The sequence below is a fragment of the Palaemon carinicauda genome, chromosome 11 (genome assembly GCF_036898095.1).
Source record: "Palaemon carinicauda isolate YSFRI2023 chromosome 11, ASM3689809v2, whole genome shotgun sequence".
Taxonomy (NCBI): Eukaryota; Metazoa; Arthropoda; class Malacostraca; order Decapoda; family Palaemonidae; genus Palaemon; species Palaemon carinicauda.
The window spans coordinates 101,384,244-101,407,035 of NC_090735.1; the positions used below are offsets into that span (position 1 = coordinate 101,384,244).

At 37.4% G+C, this 22,792-nt stretch overlaps 1 protein-coding gene across 1 annotated transcript in view; it reads left to right on the top strand.

The window, feature by feature from the left end:
* Nucleotides 1-22,792, top strand: part of LOC137649735 (uncharacterized) — an 88,449-nt gene that overhangs the window by 50,138 nt on the left and 15,519 nt on the right. The window contains exon 4 of the mRNA XM_068382686.1: nt 13,919-14,042. Coding sequence (XP_068238787.1) covers nt 13,919-14,042 — 124 coding nt within the window. The remainder of the gene's footprint in view (nt 1-13,918; nt 14,043-22,792) is intronic.

Here is a 22,792-nt window from a genome sequence, read left to right on the forward strand (position 1 = left end):
TCCAAAATACTTCAGAGAATTGCTAAATATTGCGCAGCCAATGAACCGTGTTGACACAAGAATAGTTACAGATGGTTTCAAACTATTGGAACCTAGATAACGGATTTTGACATAGGTAAAAATCTATTATTGGTTGAGATAGACATGTCGTTCTGATGGAAGTTCCTCATTAGCAGCTTCTACTTTGGATATTTCGGCAAGTGATATACCAGAGAAATTTTACCTTAGTGGTATCAACAGAGTTCCAACCTCTGGAGCGAATATCCCAAGGGATATTGTGTATAAATCAGAGACGTGATAATAACATGCCATGGTTATCCTTCCCCGAATAGAGTTAACCTTGTTATTATTATTATTATTATTAAATGCTAAGCTACAACCCTAGTTGGAAAAGCAGGATGCTATAAGCCCAGGGGCCCCAACAGGGAAAATAGCCCAGTGAGGAAAGGAAATAAAGAAAAGTAAAATATTTTAAGTATAGTAACATTAAAATAAATATTTCCTATAAAAACTATAAAAAAAAACTTCAACAAAACAAGAGGAAGAGAAACTAGATAGAAGTGTGCCCGAGTGTACCCTCAAGCAAGAGAACTCTAACCCAGGACGGTGGAAGACCATGGTACAGAGGTTATGGCACTGCCCAAGACTAGAGAACAATGGATTGATTTTGGAGTGTCCTTCTCCTAGAAGAGCTGCTTACCATAGCTGAAGAGTCTCTTCTACCCTTACCAAGAGGAAAGTAGCCACTGAACAATTACAGTGCAGTAGTTAACCCCTTGTGTGAAGATGAATTGTTTGGCAATCTCAGTGTTGTCAGGAAGGATAAGGGATAGGGATAGGATAGGGTAGGAAACGTAGGCGAGAGAGCCATTACAACTCCCGATCTCAAAGAAGTGCTCCTACTAACACGCCTCCTGCTAAGCTATTCCAGGAGCAGCCATCACATGATGCGAAGTCCCACACAGAGAAAGAAAGGGGATAGAAGGTAACGGGCGGGTCATCAGGACGACATGACTATCTCACCCAAAAATAGATTTTTCCTCTGTTAAAATCCGTTTTTTGGGCTCGAGCCATGTCGTCCTGATGAAAGTGTACCAGAGAATTATCAGTCTCAGTAGTGGCCAGAAGAGTTTTAACTCTCTAAGCCTGTAACCCAGCAAAGGACAGAGATTGGAAAAAATTCAAGGAAGAGGCAACTTTTCCAGGGCCATGACCCGCTTGAATACGCTCCGGGTTAGCCCTCCTGATGAAGTAGGTGAGTTTGGACCTTAGCCGTTTCAGAAAAAGTTAGATCCTGTCGACACCCCTTTAAAAAGTTTATCGCCTCTAAAGGCCCGGCTCTTGGATAGGTAGGCTTTAAGGCTCTCCACAGAGCACAGAGAAGGGTCCTCCTTTAGTGAAACAATTTTCTAGGGCCACCAGCGTTTCGTCGGAAGTTCGTTTTTCACCAAGAATGCAGGAGCTGGATAAAGGTTTACCTCTCCCGAATCAGAGAATTCAATGTGGCCATCATCCCTTGAAAGGGCCACAATCTCACTGACTCTAGCACCAGAAGCCATAGCAAGCAAAACAATTGACTTTTGAATAAGATCCCTCTGAGGGGCAGAGGTGTTATCTATCAAAGAGGCAAAGTGCAAGACTTTATCCAACGACCTTGAAATTGCCTTGGGAGGAGCATTAGGTTGCAGTTTAGAACAAGCCTTCTGGATCTTATTAAATAGCTTGCTATTGAGTTATATATCAAAAGCATACATGATCGGTCTATTTAGTGCAGAATTACTTGATGCAATAGTTGTAGAGGCTAGACCCTGATCATGTAGTGAAATAAAGAAACAAATATAGAAGTCCATAGAAATAGAAGAGGGCTGATGACTTCACAAATGCAGCCCATCTTTTTCAGGTACACAGATATTGTCGTTTTGTGGTGATGAACTTGCTCTCTTCTATGAAGTCAATTCTTTACCTCGCAACTCCGAATTTTCTTTAAGCCACAAGGGAGAGAAAATCAATAGCTGAAGGGTTTTTGTTATCCAGGAGGAAGCGAGGACAGTTGTTTATTGAACATCCTGGAACAGCACTGGAGATGGTAGAGGGATCTGGAGGGGTTTGAATTCCAGAACAAGAGGGTACCAATTGTTCTTGGGCCACCTGGGAGCCACCAGAGCTGCTGTTCCCTTGAAAGTCCACAGTCTGTTCAGTACTTTCTGCAGGAGGTTGAATGGAGGAAATAGGTAGATGTGAGACTACTGGTTCCAATCCAGAGACGTCGCATCCATTCCTGTCGCTTCTGGGTCCAAGTTAGGTGCTACATATTGAGGAAGTTTTTTGTTGAAGTTCGTCGCAAAGAGATCAATTTAATGTTCTGGGACTAGCTCCAAAATGAAACAGAATGATTTTACATCCAGAGACCATTCTGTTTCCTGAGGCTTGGATCTCTGCTGAAAGATGCCATTTCCTCCTTTTTGCTAAAGAGAGAATGGCTAGGATTACATGGTTGATCTGAGGAGATCTGGAGCCCTGTCTGCTCACACAGTGCACTATTGTGTTGTTTTTAATGACCAATTTGACGTATGAGTTCGTCTTTGGGCATAGTGTCTTCAGACACAGAAACACTACCATAGCCTCCAGAACATTGATGTGAAACTTCTGAAATACGATCGACCATTGACCCAGCACTCTCTTGGAAGAGGAGTGTCCTCCCTAACCTTTTTCCGGGGTGTCCGTGTGAATAGTCATGGAAGGAGGAGGGTAATGAAGAGGGATGTCGTTCGATAGACTCTTGGTAGTGGACCATGGCTTGAGCTGCTTCCGCAATAAGGCTGGGGTTTTGTGGCGAAGATCTGTCCGAGCATTGGATGCCCTTCAATTTCAGACTCTCTTGGCATCTTTGAGCCTTGCTTTCAGGATTAGGTCTGTCACGGCAGTGAATTGTAACGACCCCAAGACCCTTTCTTATTGTTGTCTAGGGGGTACTTTTGAGCGAAGTAGGCACCTGACAGAGTCTGCTATTTCCTTTCTCTTGCTTTGTGGTAAAGAGAGGGTGTGTGACTGTAGATTCCAGTGAATTCCTAGCCACTAGAATTTCCGAGCTGGAGATACCCTGGACTTCTTGACGTTGATTTGGACGCCCAGATATTGTAGGAAGTTCATAACCTCTTGGACTGTTTGAAGACATTCCGACTATGTTGTAGCCCGGACTAACCAGTCGTCCAGGTACATCATCACCTGAAGGCCTCTGTTCCGAAGTGGCTGGACGATAGCCTCAACTAGTTACGTGAAAATCCTTGGAGCTATACTGACCCCGAAGGGCATACCTCTGAATATGTAGGCTTATCTTGCCAGTCTGAAACCAAGGTACGAGAAGAAGCGCCGACCTATTGGAAGATGCCAATAGGCGTCTGTTAGATCTATGGAGACGGTGTAGGCCCCTGGGGTAGTAAGATCCATATTTGCAAGATATTCAGAATCTGGAAGTTGTTCAAAATGAATTTGTTTACTGGGAACAAGTCCAGAATAGTTCGAAGAGTGTTTGAATCTTTCTTGGGCACACAGAATAGGCGCCCTTGAAAGTTCATGGATTCTGTGCAATGGATGACTCCCTTCCTGAGAAAGTCCTGAATGTAATCCTCCAAAAAGGGGGTCGTGGGTTGAAAGATCCTCTTAAACAGGGGTGGTTTCTGTCTCCATTTCCAGGATAGCCCTTTTGAGACTATGCTGTGACCCCATGGATCAAACTCCCATTGATCCCTGAACAGGTGAAGTCATCCCCCTATTGGAAGCTCCTCATTGTTGTTGCGAAGGACCTACAACTTTAGACGTCTTGTGTTCCTCGGTCTCTAGTTCGACCGCCTCATTCAGACCTTCCCCTGTTACCGAAGCCCTTCCTATGAGCTTTGGCAGGGTGAAACGTGGTAGTAGCTCTCTCGTACACCAAGTTGACGGCTGGAGACTGTAAAACGTACTGCTGGGGGACCGTGCACACAGTCTGAGGAACGGCGGCAACGGATGCTGTTGCGATAGGAAAGGGTTTCTTTCCTTTGAAGTGACTTCTGGAATTCTTGACCTTGGGTTGAGGGCCTTCATTGGGGGTAAATTTTCGTTTAGAGGAAATACCCAACTTGTCAATAAGGCTCTTATTCTCCTGAGCCGCTTTGTCCATGACTTCTTTAACCAGCTTCTAGGCTCATGTCTGACTGTAGCAGTAGCTAGGACATGTTCTCTACATGCTCTTCTGGCTAGAACGAAAGCATGGAGATCCCTATGAAACATGATTAGGTCAGTTTTAGCCATGACAGGGAAGAGATCAGATTTCGAATAGTTTCCAGTAATTATCTTTAGATACGATTGGAAGGATAAAGAGGCAGAAAGTCTCTTTTTAGCATCCAGTTCTCCCTTCAATAGGGATTCGGGAATCCTAGGCAGTTTCTCATTAAATTGTTTGCCCCCGACGTCTTTATCTAGTTTTCCAGCAGTGAAAATATGTTGGACGTCCTCCCAATTGTTTGAATCATAAGGAAGGGCTAGAGAGACAGGTTTACATTCATCTAGAACTGGAAAGGGTCTGCTCTCCATTACTGCTTTCAATACAGCCTCTAAGCTTTTAGAGGCAAAGAGGAAGGCAGTATCTTTGGGGGCCACAAAAGTGGCCTGTTTCCTGCCAAAGCCAGAAAGTTGGGTATTAGTGAATTCAGTCATCTTCAACCACCTACCCAAATGGGATTGAGCCTTGCTATGATCCAGAATGATCATTTCCTTAGGGAGTGTATCATCCCTATGAAAACTTCCGAGATAAGCCTTAGTAACAGTAAGGATAGCTAGCAATCGATTAAAAGAATTCCAAGGCCGAAAGTGGCTTGGAACCCAAAACATCCTCAGTATGAAGGAACCCTTCGGTTAAGACCATATTCTCAGCATAGCGCTATGGGTTCTTAACTGTGCATTCTGGTAGGCTCAAAGCTAGGAGAGCCTTAGAAGCAGGTGCCTGTTGTAAAGTTTCTTTCCTCACTATTAGATCTACTTGAGAACGTTCATATTTAGCGGTTAAGTTTTCCATGAAAGCTCTCTTGGACGTCATTAGTTCTAAATTACTGGGTAGCGAAGGTTTGTTTAATATTAGGACCGGGGTGGAGGTAGATGCAGGGGCTTTGGTGGAAGGTAAAGGGGCATTGGGAGCTGAACTCACCTGATGTGCACCCAATGATTTTTCCAAGGCTTCCGTGGTCAGCTGGATCCTCTCCTTCTGTGATGAAACAGAAGTAGTAGACATGTCGTCCATGCCCAGGCTCATGACTTGCAGAGCGTCTCAGCCTTCATCATCTGCTGGTACCGGTGGTAGTTGGACCGTCGGTAACTGGTGACCAAAATCGGAGGACACCTCAGTCTTGAGAAAGAGGTCCTTCAGTTCCAGAGAAGGAAGATAAGGGGAACCTTGTCAAAAGCTCTTCTGGAAGCCTCTTACCCAGTGTCTGAGCATCTTCTGACTTCGATCTTGGACATCCAAGGAGACGTCAGTGGCGTAAAAGCCAGCTTGAAGGAGATCCATGCAAACCTTGCAGTCAGTAGGGTCCCAGACTGCAGATACTCCATGTCATCAGCGACCTGTAAAGATAAGAAATTTAAATGAATACCGCATCATTAAAATATCATACCTTCTTGAAATTATGAAAAAAAAAAAATTTATATCCTATTCTATATGAGCCTACACCTAAAGAATGGCTAAAACTAAAATATAATCGAGGACATGCCAAACAACTCGGAAATCTGTAATGATTTATGAAGCAAAACATAATGACAGTGTGGTAGGAATATGGAGGAAAGGATCACATCAAAGAAACACCCTAACCTCGTGAGTAGGTCTATCAAAACTGCTTAAGTAGGCAAGCTCACTCATCGTACTGACTAGACCAGCAACAGCTGCCCTCAAGGTGGCAGCGGCTAGGAGGCGGCAACTATTTCTATTAGCCAGAAAAGAATGACCTGTCAATACCCCAGGCATGTCAACACAAGGCAGAAGACGCACAGCAAGTCAAGAGGGGGAAAGTGGACAATGCCAAGGGAAGGCTCCACACTCAGGAGAAGTACAGGAGTGAAAGGTAGATATTAAGAGAACCAGCCAGAACCTGATCATTATCATTAACTTACACAAAGTGGGAGGGTAGCCCATAAGATAATGAAAGCCGAACAAGACGGCCAGGATGCTAAGAATTGAAAATTCAAAGGGTGTTCTGAAAACAAGGTAGGATCCAATCGACAACTCCAGAGGACAATGTTTCTCGGATGTGGGATAAGAAAAACCAGATGACTAGTCTAAGGCTGCAGCTGAGGCAGCAGAGGGCATGACCCATAGCCAACACCCAGCCAGTGCTAGAAGAACTCAAGCTGACAAGACTGGAAGCAGAGACATGAGGCAGCACCTCTGTCTAGATTTGCTAACCCATCAAGGGAGTTAGGACTCCATAGCTAGAGGGATATCTCAAGCTGACAACACAGGAAGCAAAGACAGAAGACAGCACCTCTGCCTAGATAGGCTAACCTGGCAAGGGAGTTAGAGGGATATAGCACAGGAAGAGAGGCTGCAGACATAGGACAAGCACTGCCAAGGCGGCAGAGGAGTGACCCAAGGGGTACGAACTCTATGCCTAGATAGGGTTAGGCCGTGGCAGAACTATGTAGGCAAGCCTAGCCTCCTAGCAGATGAGGGAAAGCTCAAAAGCTAGGGTGAGATAACTAGACAAGAGAAACATAGTTCTGGTACAGTCATTTTATGGCCTAACTTGGAAGGGGAAGGGGCAGAGAAACACCCAAGGGTGGACTCTAAGGCGGCAGAGAGATATCAGCTTGGGAGAAGAAAATCTCATCTACCTGGGCCAGGAAAGATAGCCTACAAGTAGGCACAATAACAGGTACGAGAAAGGGGGCAGGAGGGGTGGTGATAGGAGACTCAGAAAATGGTGAGGCAGCATGGCAGTAAGGCCCAACAGCCACATGGAACAACAATAGTGTCTCAAGGGGTTGCCGTGATAGAGCACAGAGGACAAGTCCTCACAACCAGGCATAGCCTACCAAAGACTAAGAGAGAAGCCTAATGATGGTTAAGGTGGCACAAGGAGGTCTACAAATCAGCATCAGAATTGGGGTAAGATGTTCTAATGGGTAGACATAAGTACACACGGGTAACAGGATCCCGAGACCTGTGCCGCCTCGCCAAACATATCGGGTAAGGGGAAGTGAGAAGCACTCACACTAGGTTAACTGAGAACACTATCCAACTCCCAAAAGGACCTTCAAGACCGCAGCTTCCCGCTGTGACAAATCGACAGTGTAGGAGGATAGACGGCCTCACCCAACATATAAGGTTTAGTGAAAGAAGGGAGTGGTGCACTAGAGAACATTTACCAGGCATGGCCGCTGGCTAGGGTAGACTAGCCTACGCCAATGCTTATAAAAACATATACGAAACACCAAGAAAGGATGGGGGGATACCATATACATACCACACTTTAGAATGATAAAATAACATATTCCAAAATTAAATGACTAAGTAACTAATAATGATATCTGAGAGTTTGACGACATGATAAATGCCGCCGAAAACCTGCCAGCTTCGGAACAAAAAAGCATGCAACATAATAAAAGGAACTTGGTGGAGACACAAAATTCTTCAACACACGATAGGGTGGATACTCAACTTAGTTGATAAGGAAGAACCTATGAAAGCTAGCAGAAACTCTCCAAGCGAACGGCAAAGATGGCGCTGCGAAAGGGAATGGATCAACAGGAAGGTGTTAGTAATAGCACATCTTCGAGATCGGGAGTTGTAACGGCTCTCTCACCCACATTTCCCACCCTATCCCTTATCCTTCGAGACAAGGTTAACTCTATTCGGGGAAGGATAACCATGGCTTGTTATTAACACGTCCCTGATTTATACACAATATATCTAAGGATATTCACTCCAGAGGTGAGAACTCTGTTCTTACCTCTAAAGTAAAATGTCTTTGGTATATCACTGGGAGAAATATCCATAGTAGAAGCTGCAAATGAGGAACTTCCATCAGGACGACATGGTTTGAGCCCAAAAATGTGTCTACTGTAGGCTCCAGAGCCTTTAAATATATAGCCCCGAGACTATACATAAGCTCCCACGAGACATCCGAATGACCGAAAACATTAAGGCTTTCAAGAGGAAACTGAAGACTTACTTATTCCATAAGTCATTTGACAGTGAGGATTTAACAGTAAATTAGCAATATGTGATATGATATGTTGAATACTCTGAACGAACAAGATAAAATTACAGTGGATGTCCGATAGAGAGTGGAGTTCCCCTGCTGTATGGGACCTGAAAAGCAGCCGTCAAAGTAAGTAAAAAGTAAAATAGTAAAAGACTATTTTTTTCTATGTAGCAGAGGCAGTATTCTAGCAAATACTCTTTGAAGCTAATTTTATCTTCTTTCTTAATAGTCTATGGTTTCTCTTAACAAACATAATCTGAGTTTTCCTTTTGGGACTTCTATTGTACGCCTAATTCCCTTTTTAGAATCTACTCATTAATGTAAAGCGAGCACTGAATAGATTAGTAACAGCCAGCCAGCTATAGAACAGGAAATTAAAAACCAAACTGAATAGTTCCGTAGTCGTAGCTTTGGGATTCCAAGTGTAGGATCCATCCTCACCGAGTTAAGTACTTCAAATCCTCACTTTTAAGGTTAAGAAAAAAGGGAGCTAGAAACTAAGTCATGTCACACATAACATTATTTTATTAACTGTATCAAAGTTTTAGATATCAGCTCCTGAAAGCATCTTTTTATATAGTTAATGGGAACACTTGTCCAGCTAGCTATTTGCAGCTCTTGTCACTTCTGAGATATTGCAATTAACTCTGATTGCTATCTTAGTTTCACTTCACCTCTGGGCACACTACGATCAATTTTCCTCATTTTCTTACACTTGTTTCCTTTGCAAGTGGTAGATATGGAAGCATATTAAGAGAGCGAAAGCTGTAAAGCAGATTATTGGGACAATGAAATCCTTTTGAATTTAATTTTCACCAGTACTTCCCTGGTTACATAATGTAGAAGATTACATTAGAGACTATTATCATCGGTCATTAGTGACATCATATAAGACCTTTCAAATATGATATTTCTATAAATGTGTAAGTTAAACCTACAGTTTTCTTTACTAATCTTATTCTGTTTCTGTTCTCTAGTTTAGTTGATAGTACTAGAATTTAACCATGTCCTTAGGATTGATTTAATAAACTGCCTTTGTTTAGTAATTTGGTTTTCAATGCTTATTATCTTAAATTTTCATTTCCTAACCTCCAGTGTGTAGTTTGTTAAGTATCTCCTGAATCTTCTATTTCAATGTCTCTTTTTTTAAACTATGACAGAGTTCTCTCCCAACGATTGATACCCACACTTCCACTTAACACCCCAGAACTGCGTGTTTGTGTATATATACAATATATATATATATATATATATATATATATATATATATATATATATATATATATATATATATATATATATATATATATATATATGTATATATATATATATATATATATATATATATATATATACATATATATATATATATATATATATATATATATATATATATATATATATACATATATATACACACACACATATATATATATATATATATATATATATGCGTGTGAGTGTGTGTGTGTTTGTGTGTGTGAGTAATTGTCATGGAATTCTATATAGAAGAAGGTGAAGCAGACTAGAATTTGATTTTGCATGATGTTTTGGGCTTGAATTGGTCGCAATTGTATAGTAGTGTAGATCCTGTAGTCCCTTTGAATGAGAATCTAGTCAGCATAATTGATAGTAGTATCCCTTCTCGTGTACTAAGGTTCCAAGTGAAGGACAAACCATGGTTCAATGATGATTATACACGTGCTTATTTGGAGAAGCAAGAAGCGTATCATCTTTGTAAGGGTAATACATCAGATTTGACCAGGAATAACTATACTCAGCTTTGATCTTTTGCTCAGAGAGTTTATGCTTCAACTGAGAAAGAATACAATTTAACCAGAAAAGAAACCCTTTCTTGTACAACCCAGGAGCGTAAGTGGTAGACTACCCTTAAATCTGCACACTTCGATGTAGATGCAACAATTCCCCCTTCACTTAAACCAGATGACTCTGTTACTCACTGTCTTAAAGAAAAAGCAACCCTTTTGGCAGATGTGTTTGACAGCAAGCAGAGTAATGAGAATCTCGAACTTCCTCATTCCTGTTTTCCTGAGGCTAAACTAACTAGTTTAGTTTTTCTATCTCGTGAAATTAAATCTCTCTTGATGGACCTGGATGTTTATGGAGGTGTAGATCCAAATGGTATTTTTCCTTTGTTTTTTATAAAGACTGTAGATTTCTTACCTCCAAAGTAATCTGTTATCTTGCGCAAGTTAGCAAGAAGAGGAGCTTTTAGCACTTGTTGGAGAATTTGTATTGTTACTCCACTAAGTAAATGTGTTTGTGGTAGCTCAAGTCCAACTGATTACCGCCCATTTTCCATAACTCCCGTATTATCTAAGGTTTTTGAACGTCTCAATAGGTTTGTTGAATGTAATCATCTGTTCCCTAGTTCGCAATTTGGTTTTTGTAAAGGCCTTGTAGCATTTGATGCCCTTCTTACAATCTCCAATGCTGTACAAAAATCCCTTGATTGTGGTCAGGAAGTTCATATGATTGGCCTTGATTTTAGTGCTGCCTCTGACCGTGTTAATCATGAGGCCCTTGTTTTCAAACTCAAACAGTTGGGAGTGGGTGGGTCGTGTCGTAGCATCATTATGGAATTTTTAAGTAATAGATCACAAAGAGGTGTTGTTGATGGGCACCAGAGTGAGTATAGGAATGTGATATCTCGTGTTCCTCAGGGTAGGGTTCTTGGCCCATTACTTTTCATATTATAAACGCATGACATGTGGTTTGATCTAGAAAAAACACTTGTTGCATATGCAGATGATGCTACTCTCTTTGCATCAATTCCATCTCCTGAATGTAGATCTGGGGTTGCTGAATCCCTTAATAGAGATTTAGCTAAAATTAGTACATGGTGCAGATTACGGGGTATGAAGTTGAATCCTAACAAAAATCAAAGTATGATTGTAAATACGTCAAAGACTGTGGCTCCTCAACATCCGGATCTCAGCATTCATAATGTTTATTTAACTTTGTATGACTCTTTTAAAATTTTAGGTGTGATTCTCGACAGCAAATTTACTTTTAAGAAACACATTAGGTCTGTGTCTTCAATTGCAAAAAATAATTGGCTTATTGAGAAAGTCTTTCAAGATTTTCGGTGATCAATCTATTCTGAATAAGTGTTTTAATTCTTTCATTTTACCTTGTTTCGAGTATTGCTCTCCTGTCTGGTCTCCAGCTGCTGATTATCATCTTAGTTTGTTGGACAGAAACTTACGGTTTATCAAATTTCTTATTCCTGATCTAGATATTAACCTTTTGCACCGTCGTTCAATTAGTTCATCATGCATGTTGCATAAGATTTTTTATAATTCTGACCATCCTTTACATCCAGATCTTCCTGGAAAGTTCCATCCTGTTCTCAATTCTAGGTATACAGATAATTCTAATAATCAGGTCTTCTCCGTCATGAGGCTTCCTAAAAGGGTAGTTGAATCAGTAGAACTCCAGAAGTACAAACTCGTAACAAAGGTTTGTGTTGAACAGGCTTGCATAAGTCTTTTTATAGTTTATAAATTAAATAAGTTGTAATGTTGTTAATGTTTTTGAATGATTTTATTTTAATTTTCATTATTTTTTATATCATTTATTTATTTCCTTATTTCCTTTCTTCACTGGGAAATTTTTCCCTGTTGGAGCCCTTTGGCTTATAACATCTTGCTTTTCCAACTATGGTTGTAGCTTAGCTAATAATAATAATAATAATAATAATAATAATAATAATAATAATAATAATAATAATAATAATAATAATAATAATAATAATAATAATAATAATAACAGGACTACATTAATTTCTTCATTGATGATTATCTCTTTGAGTGCCTTCTAGAGACTGCACTTAGTGCAATCCTTAGACTATAAAACATATTTATAACCTATGGCGACTTTAATGGTGAGTGAGGGAACTGTCCCGACTCAGGGGATAATGATCAGATCTGAAATTCGGTTAGCCTTTCGGTTGCATCCAGCTGACGCTAAAGCCACTTGTATCTCTAACACTCATCTGTGAAAGAAGGTGAGGAGAGTGTAATTCTTCACTGCCATCTTTAGCTTTGCGCCATGCAAGTGACCTCTTCTTCTTCTTTGAAAACTAGTGTAAATTTCTGTATAAATAAAAACGGAATAAACTCACATACTGGAAAACATAAGTTTGTTAAAAATAATGCTAATAAATCTAATTAAGAAACTGAATTTTACAGACTGGAACGTTTAACCTATTCAAGCCAGCGAGGAATTATAATGAGACAAACGATAAGCTTTGGTGTGTCAATTAATTTAGATATGCGTACCACAGTTAGCACCTTGTTCGACATAGAACAATATCATGCTTCCGTCGTAAACCCCAAAACTTACTGAAAGTTTCTGAAAAGAAAATATATTCAACTGACTTTGTGAAGGGCCTTAAACTCCCAAACTGAAAGTAATAGTAAATCTTCCTCTTTGGTGAACAAAGTTGAAATCCCGAGTAATTTTTCTTCCTTATAGTCTTCATCACTTTGATGCCTGGTCTTCCACCAAGTAGTGTTTATGCGTTTGCTAAATTCTGCCAGTAAAAGGTACAGTTATTAACCTAAATATTGCGGAATGAAGTATTATGATAATTCAAGTCTTTCTGCAGATCAGAAATTCTTCTTTGGCTAATTTTCATCTTACACTATTTATTAATGTTCAACCCAAAGGAGCGAAGTTTTTACCAATCATCAGCACACAAAAGTACAGACAACAATCCTTAATTTACTTCCTAATTCCTTGTGTAGATATAACTGTAATTCAAGGATATGTTAACGGATAATGGCCACATACTCATCCTAATATTATATTAGACAACATGTGGCCATGTCACTATTGCGTATGTCTTTGATGGTTTCTCCCAAGCAACGATCTGGCCAACTTTGCTAACTGGGTAACCAGACCCAAGTTTATCAGAATCGGTATTATCTGTAATCACCATTACTGAATTCCATGTGTAATCATGTTTGCTTCCACGTTCTGTAAAACTATATAAACCAACAAGGAAATTAATTCCATTTTCCTCGTTTCATAGTTTACTTCATATCGGTTTTTAAGTTACTTTATCATTTTAACTTTTCAATGTTTTGTTATTTCTTTTATAGTTTACTCTTTCCTTCTCCGTATCTTGCCTGAAAATGGCGGTTTCCTTAATAGAGCCCTTAAATATGTAGCATTTGATTTTGTAACTTGGTTGCCAGCTTGATTTGCAATATCAATGATATTAATAAGGTTTCTCATCATCCTCAAGACAAGTCTGTGACACAGCATAAGCACTGTCAGTGCCCCGCTAGTCTTACATTCAGTAAAATGAACTGGGGTCTACACAGTTGTTATTTGTATGGGTAACCATGATTAAAAAGAACACACATATAGTTTATTTAACCACTAAAGAGAAGAAGAGATTTAATTAGCTGTAGAAGATCATCCTAGTTGTTTATTAGTAGAAATAAAGAGAAGAGCCGAAAATTACATTTCCTGTATGTTAATTAACTGATTTGTTTACGCAAGTTGACGTCAGAATTCGAAGTTTTTACAAGTCTAAGGAAACTAAAAGGATTATAACTTAAATCTACCCTTTCTAAAATGAAAAGGGAAGACTATTATGCTTTGCTTAATGTGTTCCAGATAACAATTACTAATGCATGATTCACTCTCAGGTGTTTGTAGATGGAAAGAATGTGATGAAATTGAAATATGACATTCAAGAGATTGTGATTAAGTCCGTCGAAATGGTTGGGAAGGGTCTTCTAACTTGGTGTGATCCTCGAGACAGAAAAAAAGGTAAGACAATAACTGATATAGTAATTTCATGATAAGTCAAATATTTTAGATATTTAGTTTCTTAAAAACAATATATGCTACTACATTTTTCTACCACATTACACAATTTTATAAAATGTATTTAGGAGAGCATAGTAAGTAACACTTTTAATTCTATTTTTATCAAAATTCTATTTTATGTACCCCAAGTGCCCTGTGACAAAGGGAGAAAACAGAGACGATTTTAGATCTCTAAAAATAATCTAAATAGGAAAATATGCATGAAACGTTACTATTAGGCTTGTTGAATATGAAAATTTTAATCTAATAACTGGAACATTGAATCAATAATGGGAAGAAGTAATTGAATTCCATTCAGAAGGATGTTAGTATATATATATATATATATATATATATATATATATATATATATATATATATATATAGTAGATTGGCCAGGGCACCAGCCACCTGTTGAGATACTACCGCAAGAGAGTTATGGGTTCTTTTGACTGGCCAGTCAGTACTAAACTGGATCCTTCCTTCTGGTTACGGCTCATTTTCCTTTTGCCTATTCACACACACCGAATAGTCTGGCCTATTCTTTACATATTCTCCTCTCTCCTTATACACCTGACAACACAGATTACCAAACAATTTTTCTTCACTTAAAGGGTTACTGCACTGTAATTGTTCAGTGGTTACTTTCCTCTTGGTAAAGGTAAAAGAGACTCTTCAGCTATGGTAAACAGCTCTTCAAGGAGAAGGAAATTCCAAAATCAAACAAATTGTTCTCTTGACTTCGGTAGTGCCATAGCCTCTGTACCATGGTCTTCCAATGCCTTGGGTTAGAGTTCTCTTGCTTGAGGGTACAATCTAGCACACCATTCTATCTTATTTCTCTTCCTTTTCTTTTGTTAAAATCTTTATAGTTTACTGTCTATAGATATTCATTCTAATGCTACTTTTCTTAGAATATTCTACTTTACTTTTTTTCCTTCCCTCACTGGGATATTTTCCCTATTGGGGCTTATAGCATCCTACTTTTCCAACTATGGATGTAGCTTAGCAAGTAATATATATATATATATATATATATATATATATATATATATATATATATATATATATATATATATATATATATATATATATATATATATAAACAAAGTATATATATCATATATGCACACTTACGTATTTGTGTGTATATATTATTATATATTACGGCTGGCAAATTACATAACATCCCGAGTTCCAAACTCGCCTTTTTACTTTTACAGAAATCTGTTATATTTAAAAAAATTAATACCCAAGCTCTCAGAAAATTATATAATTCTCAGACGGCAATACATACCAACACTGAAAATCAAAAGATCTCTTAAGTACATTCAAAACAATTACTTGGACTATTCAAAATAACCACTTACTTTGATTCTTAGTCAGGGATTACGAGAGAGCTTTATAAGAAATACTAGTGATCGAAATAATACACACATTAATACAGAAAATTCTAAAAAAAAAAAAAAATGATAACTGATATATTAAATCTGAACAAAACCCTAGATTAAGACAAAAAAAAGATAATTAAGAAAATCATACAATCAATTTTTTTTCAGTGGAAGTTAACTTATAGAAATGTTTAATTTTGATAATTAATGGCAATAGTTAACCTTTAACTCTAATGATTATACTCTCCAAGAAATTTACATAAACGTATCCGATACTCTTACAGGTTTTAGCTCACATGAGGCTTCCGACCAGATAGTAATATAAGTACACTTCTCTGTTTTATCCTGAATTTCACAAAGCCCGTTCCAAAATTTCATACCACACCAGCACTTATATGATCTAGAAGATTTTGGGCAGTGCTTACAGCGCCATAGTTGCCAACTACTCAAGTAACAGATGAATACCATCAAACAAGTGAGATAACTCTCTCCAAACTAACTCCGCCCAATTACTCATCGGAACATTAAAAACAAGGTCACACTAGCTCTGGGGGTTTTCAGGAACATTCTAATCACATGGAAAATATAAAAACTGAGTAATCTCTCGCAAGCATGACACAATAACTCGTTAAAACATAAAAATTACATAAGTCCTTATTGCCAAACCTCTTATTGTTCCCTACAAAAGATTACATAAGACTTCATAACAAAATACGTAAAAAAAAGGTAATTTCTAAAAATAACATAAATTTACATACACTGACTTGAAAGAAAAGTACAATGAAATGAGTGACGAAAGTCTTATGTAATTTACATACAATTCCTGAAAAGTACAAGAGAGGAACTCACCTTACTAGCTGGCTATGCACCTCCTTGAAACACAAATGAAATACATGAAAAAATATCTACTTTAAACTAGACCAGCTTTGTAACAATATGTATACTGTATATATATATATATATATATATATATATATATATATATATATATATATATATATATATATATATATATATATATATATATATATATATATATATATATATATATATATATATATATATATATATATATATATAAATATATATATATATATATATATATATATATATATATATATATATATTTATATATATATATATATATATATATAGAGAGAGAGAGAGAGAGAGAGAGAGAGAGAGAGAGAGAGAGAGAGAGAGAGAGAGAGAGAGAGAGAGAGAGAGGTTTATATATATATATATATATATATATATATATATATATATATATATATATATATATATATATGTTGGTGTAGGAATGTTATACGCAAACATTCGTGGTTCTGTCTCATATCTCTTCAATGTGATATAGAATTATTTAGAGTGTTAGGTTACTTCTTGAAGTAAGTCAAAGTTTAATTAACTTTAAACAAATTTATTGTTAACTCCATCACTGGAGTATGGATGGTTTGGTCGGAAGACCATTCCGTATGAAAAGATAAGTAGAACTGGTTTAACATAGGTTTGCGTTGATAACGTAACATTAGTTATCTCAGCATTTATTACAAATATGATTACATTGGATTATAATCGGAAGCCATCTGGTTCCAGTGTCGAGATCAAAAGGTCAACTGTTTCTCACGGGATGCTTGTGACATGTTGACAATACATAAATAAATGTTACCTATGCAATGATTTAGCTTGGTCTTACTTTCGCATCCTGTTATGGCTGTCGTTCACACTGCAACTCTCCTATGATCCCTTGGGTCATGGGTTTATCAATGTATTATCATTACATTAGCTCGGACAGCTACCTTCAAGTATTTGAACTTAAAATTACGTTAAAAATATGTTTCCTAGGAGTGTGACTGGATATATATTTTAGTCATAGTCATAAACATGTGATTAAGGATGAATATGCCAAAAGGTATATGTTAAAAAAAATACATACCTAACGGACATCGTCAAAAACAAAGAAAAATGCATGGAAAATACAGATCTATATATGGCATATTGCTAGCAAATGATTATGAGGTACCCTAAAAAAAATTTAAGGTACATATGAATTGGTAACTTGTTAAAGAATAGTTGTTACCTTAGTTGTTAACTGATAAAGAATATTTGTTACCTTGGTAAAGATACAATTTCATCAATGTTGTTATTAATGTGCACACAAAAAAAAATTCCTGGTAGGCTACGTACACGCACCACGGTTTCATATATATATATATATATATATATATATATATATATATATATATATATATATATATATATATATATATATATATATATATATATATATATATATATATATATATATATATATATATAGGGATTATATATTTTATTAGATCCCCAAAAGATACTTTTTTTTTTTTTAAAAACATCTAGGGCTACAATATTTTATTAGGTGCTCAAAAAAACACTTTTTAAAAATGTTTATAAGATGCAATGTCCTGGAGTCTCTTCAACTACATATTACTAGTGTACTGACTACTTTTCATACACTTCACAGTTCCAGACAATTTTACCCCCCCTCCCCCCGAGTCAAGTGAAATGGTCAATTTCAAACGGCTCTAAATGCAAATGCTTTCAAAGCAATTGAAGTGTTGTCTGGACATGGCAAAACGTTCCTCTTGAGCTCCACCTGTTTTTGCCTTAACCACGCCAAACAAAGATGTTAACGGCGATAAAAATCATCACAGTAACGCTGATTGATGCCAGCAACACGTAGAAATGAAGATTCCCCTCTGCATAAGTCGGTGAAGGGTGGTCCATCTTGGTTAATTTCATCAACCGATTAGCCACTCGTGCGTTGTATGGGAGAGGTAAGGATTTGATTGTAGTGGTCCACATGAAATTCGCGAAGTAGGTCCGTTCCCTGATGATAGTGTTAATTCCTTGGACCGTGTAATTCGTGGACGTACCGATGCATCCTTCAGCTGCAACGAAGACCTGGGAGTGGGACGTGGATCCATCCGGGCATGATACATTGTAGCCGGCCTTGTCGTATCGTATCCACGAGCCGTTGTTCAATCTGCAATAGAACTTATTATCGTCAAAAGGATAAAGTTTTTTTCAGACAATCTTCATATGTATGAGAGAGAGCACCGTTTAGCACTATACCTAACTAGCATGAATCCATTGATATATGATGGAATTCAAAGGAGTCAGCTGTACATACTTTATTATTCATTGCTTCTGAACAGTGAGCTAATTTATCTAAGTCTCTAATGACCGTATATGTTTCCTTATCAGGGGAAATGAATAAGTGTCCTGTCAAACTGGATATTACTGGACTTGAGTTGTTCGTCATGAAAGTTGGAAATGGTGATATTTTGTATGATTGCCAGGCATCGGAAGAATCAAAAGGAACTGTAATCATGATCCTGTAATTTTCAACGCTTACTGTAATTAGGCTATAATAAAATTCTAACCTATGGGCATCTAACAAAGGAACATAACCTATTTTCTTCCGTCGGTTCTCCAAAATTAACGTTAGGTCTTTTATTGTCAAGAGATGCGGTGATAAAACACCTTTAGTTGCTAACGTAATAGCTTCCACATAGTCTTGATTTCTCAATAAAATGTGAAATTTTAGTATGGATATGATCTATTTTTGAATTATAATACGTTAATGTTGCCAGCAAGTTTTGTACTTCCATAATCTGACTGATATTACTAAAATGTTCGTTCACCAAACTCATTATTTGGTTAATTGATGTTAATTGATTCCTTAGTTCTGATAAGACTAGTTCGTTTTCATGTTCTAAAAACTAAATTTTCTTATTTTGATTACTGATTTTAAGACGATTTGAAATTCCTAAGCCTAAACTTGCAACAGATCCAAAGATGTTTAGTGCAGCAAAAATTAACGGGTTACGTCTTTCAAGGTTAGTGTGTCTCACTGTCCACATCAGAAGGTCACGAGTCAGAGCTTCTGCCTCGTCAGTCTTATTTTGAAAGTCGTATGATAGCATTTCTGCTACGCTTAGTGTTGGTGCAAGCGAACTCTCTGTATTAAAAGGAAAATGTCGTTTATGCATTTCATTTAATGAAGCAGAAAACCTTGAAAGGTCGCTCTTTAAGCTAGTGACGTCATTCTCTGGGAGGAAAATACCTTGCATATTTACTTCTATAATTATATTGCTTGCTGTAATAAAAATTTCTTCTGTTCTCTCTACTATAGTGCCATATTTAAAATCTATATATTTTAGTTTTAGGGCGCTTCCCACACGAAAAAAATGTCTGAGCGAAGAATATCACTCCTAACAATAAAAACTTCATTTTGGAGACCTGCAATGAGAAAAATATATGTAATTACTACTGTATTAAGAAGGAAAAAAAATGTTTACATACAAATATTATACAAGTTTCATAGATACAAAAATTTCCCTCAGTTCCTTCTCTCTTATTTCAATTTCTTATGTGAGCCAATGGTATAATTCTCTCATCAGTGGTCAGTGGGTTGGGATACATTTTGAACTCTAAATCTATTGGCCGTTAATGTTTCCAAAATGTTAAATGGGCCCTCAAACTTAGGTGTCAGTTTGTAATTGAGTCCTTTACGTACATTTACCTGTATATGTTCTAGTTGGCTTCGCTTTTTTATCATGATTCCTTTTCATTATAATTTGTGATTCTTCTAAATTCTTTCGAAGGGTATCATATCGACTTATGCTTGCATTTATAACTTCCTTTAAAGGATTTGATAAATTAGTTGTAGGTGTTAATACATGGAAAGGCGTTCTAGCTGGGGAACCATACAATGCCTCGTGCGGCGACATTTTAATAGATACGTGATATGAGTGATTCAGCGTACTTAGTACCGCAGGTATTGCAATATCCCAGTTGGGGTCTGAGCCCCCTAGTGTGACTCTTAATATGTTTAAAACCTTCCTATTCGCTCTTTCCACTAGCCCATTCGACTCAGGGTGATAGATCATGGTACTGATTTTCTTTATGCTAAGGAATTCACACAATGAGTTAAGGAAATGATTATTGAATTCTCCACCCGAATCTGAGATTAACATGTGTGGAATTCCATGTTTACAAATGTAGCACTCGTAAAACTTCCCAGTGCATTCGGTCGCAGTTTTAGTTTTAAGCGCTATCAGTTCTGTATATCGAGTCAAAGCATCTATGATTACTATGGGGTGCTTATTTCCTCTGTCTGACTCGTAAAATCCTGTTAATAGATCTAAAAGTATTCTTTCAAAGGGTTGATTGGGCATGGGATAAGCCCCTAGGCTAACAGGTGTTTTCGTGTGCCCTTTGTTTTCCTGACATGTGCGACAATTAGCTATGTGCTTTTTTATATCTGTAAGCATCGTATGCCAATAAAATAATTATTTGGCTTTCTGTGACATTATGGAGAACCCCGGGTGTCCATGCAATGGATTTGGATGCAACCAATTTAGTACACTGGGTATAAGTGAGATTGGTACCACTACTTGGTTGTTAGTCACCTGTGGTGTATTGCGGGTTTTCCTTGTCACAGATATACACAGAATATTATTTTTAATTATATAATTCTGCTGCGTATACTTTACATATTCCTTTTCCTTAGGATTTCCGTTCAAAGCATTTATGATTTTTTCTAATTTCTGATCTCTTCTTTGCTCAGTCTGTATTAGTTCAGCGCTCCAGCCCAGATCTTCCTGTTCAGATACAGTTTTAACAATAGGCATGGATGTTGATATATCTAATAATTCAGCTAATGGCTCCGTACAAGATGACACTGGGCTGCGTGATAATGCATCAGCAATGATATTTGCTTTTCCAGGTAAATACCCGATCCTAGCACCAAAGTCTTGGATGATCAAATGCCACCGAGTTCGTTTGGGGCTGTGACTAAAGCCTTTAAAGAAGTCGGTTAGGGGCTTATGATCAATAAGAACCTTGACGGGATAACCGTATATTATGAACTTAAAATGCACTAGTGAATTAACAATAGCTAGCCCTTCCTTGTCTATTACTGCGTATTTACTTTTGGAAGGTCTCAGTTTACGTGAATAAAAAGGTATCAGGAAAAACTGTTTATCATATTGCTGAAGCAATACCCCACCTACTCCTAGGTCTGAGGCATCTGTTGCAATGAAGAATAGCTTACAGAAGTAAGGAAATTTTAAGATAGGAGAACTACACGCTTCATCTTTCAAGGTATTAAACACCTGTTGATGCTGCTCATACCATATGAAATCTACGCCCTTCTTCGTAAGATCAGTTAGGGGAGCGGCTATTATTGAATAATTGCATATAAAATGCCTGTAATATCCACTACGCCACAGAAATGACTGTATTCCCTTGACATTAGTAGGTATCGGAAAGTTACGGATAGCTGACACCTTATCGTGGACTACTTTAAGACCTTGGCTAGACACCGTAAAACATAAATAGACTAATTCTGTTTTGAAGAATTCACACTTACTAATCTTTACCATTAAGTTATGATGTCTTAATCTCTGTAGCACTAGTTCCAGTTTACGTAGATGTTCTTCTAAGGTATTAGAAAAGATTACAAGGTCGTCCATATAGGCATGCAATATGTCCCCTAACAAGTCTCCAAACATTATGTTAATCATTCTAGTAAATGTTATGGGAGCACAACGTAAATCAAAAGGCATACGCAAAAATTCATAATGTCCCCTGGCTGTGCTGAAGGCAGTGTATGGGATACTATTTTCTTCTAATGATATCTGGTGAAAACCTTTAAGTAAGTCCAAGCTGGTAAAATATTTGTTCTGACCTAGCAAAGATAAAATATCGTCAGTACATGGCACTGGGAATCGATCAGGGATCGTTTCCTCATTTAATCTACGGAAGTCTACGCAGATACACCATGTTCGATCTTTTTTCGGTACAACTATTAATGGAAAATTATAAGAGCTGGTCAATTTCCTAATGACTCCTTCTTCTAGCATTTTACCTACTTCATCATATATCTCATTCTGGAATTTCATAGGGAGTCTGTATGAGGGTACATAGATAATTTTCTGCTTGTCTTTTAACCTTATTTGATGTTCTATGACATCTGTTTTACCTATGGATCCATCCGTAGTGGAGAAAACATCATGATATTTAGTTGAACGTCCAAAAAATTTCTGCTGAATTTCCTCTTCTTGAATGTCTTTATTGATTTTATTTTTAATAGATTGCAAAAGGGATTCATCCACAACTGATTGAGCGTGATTGATTTCAGTGATGTTTATAAACTTCTACATCCAAGATATGTTGATTTTTGTGAATTACTAAAGTGGTATTTAAGTGATTACAGACTTCAATATTACATTGTTGTTGTGAGCTGACTGTATAAATAGCTTGTGTGATGGA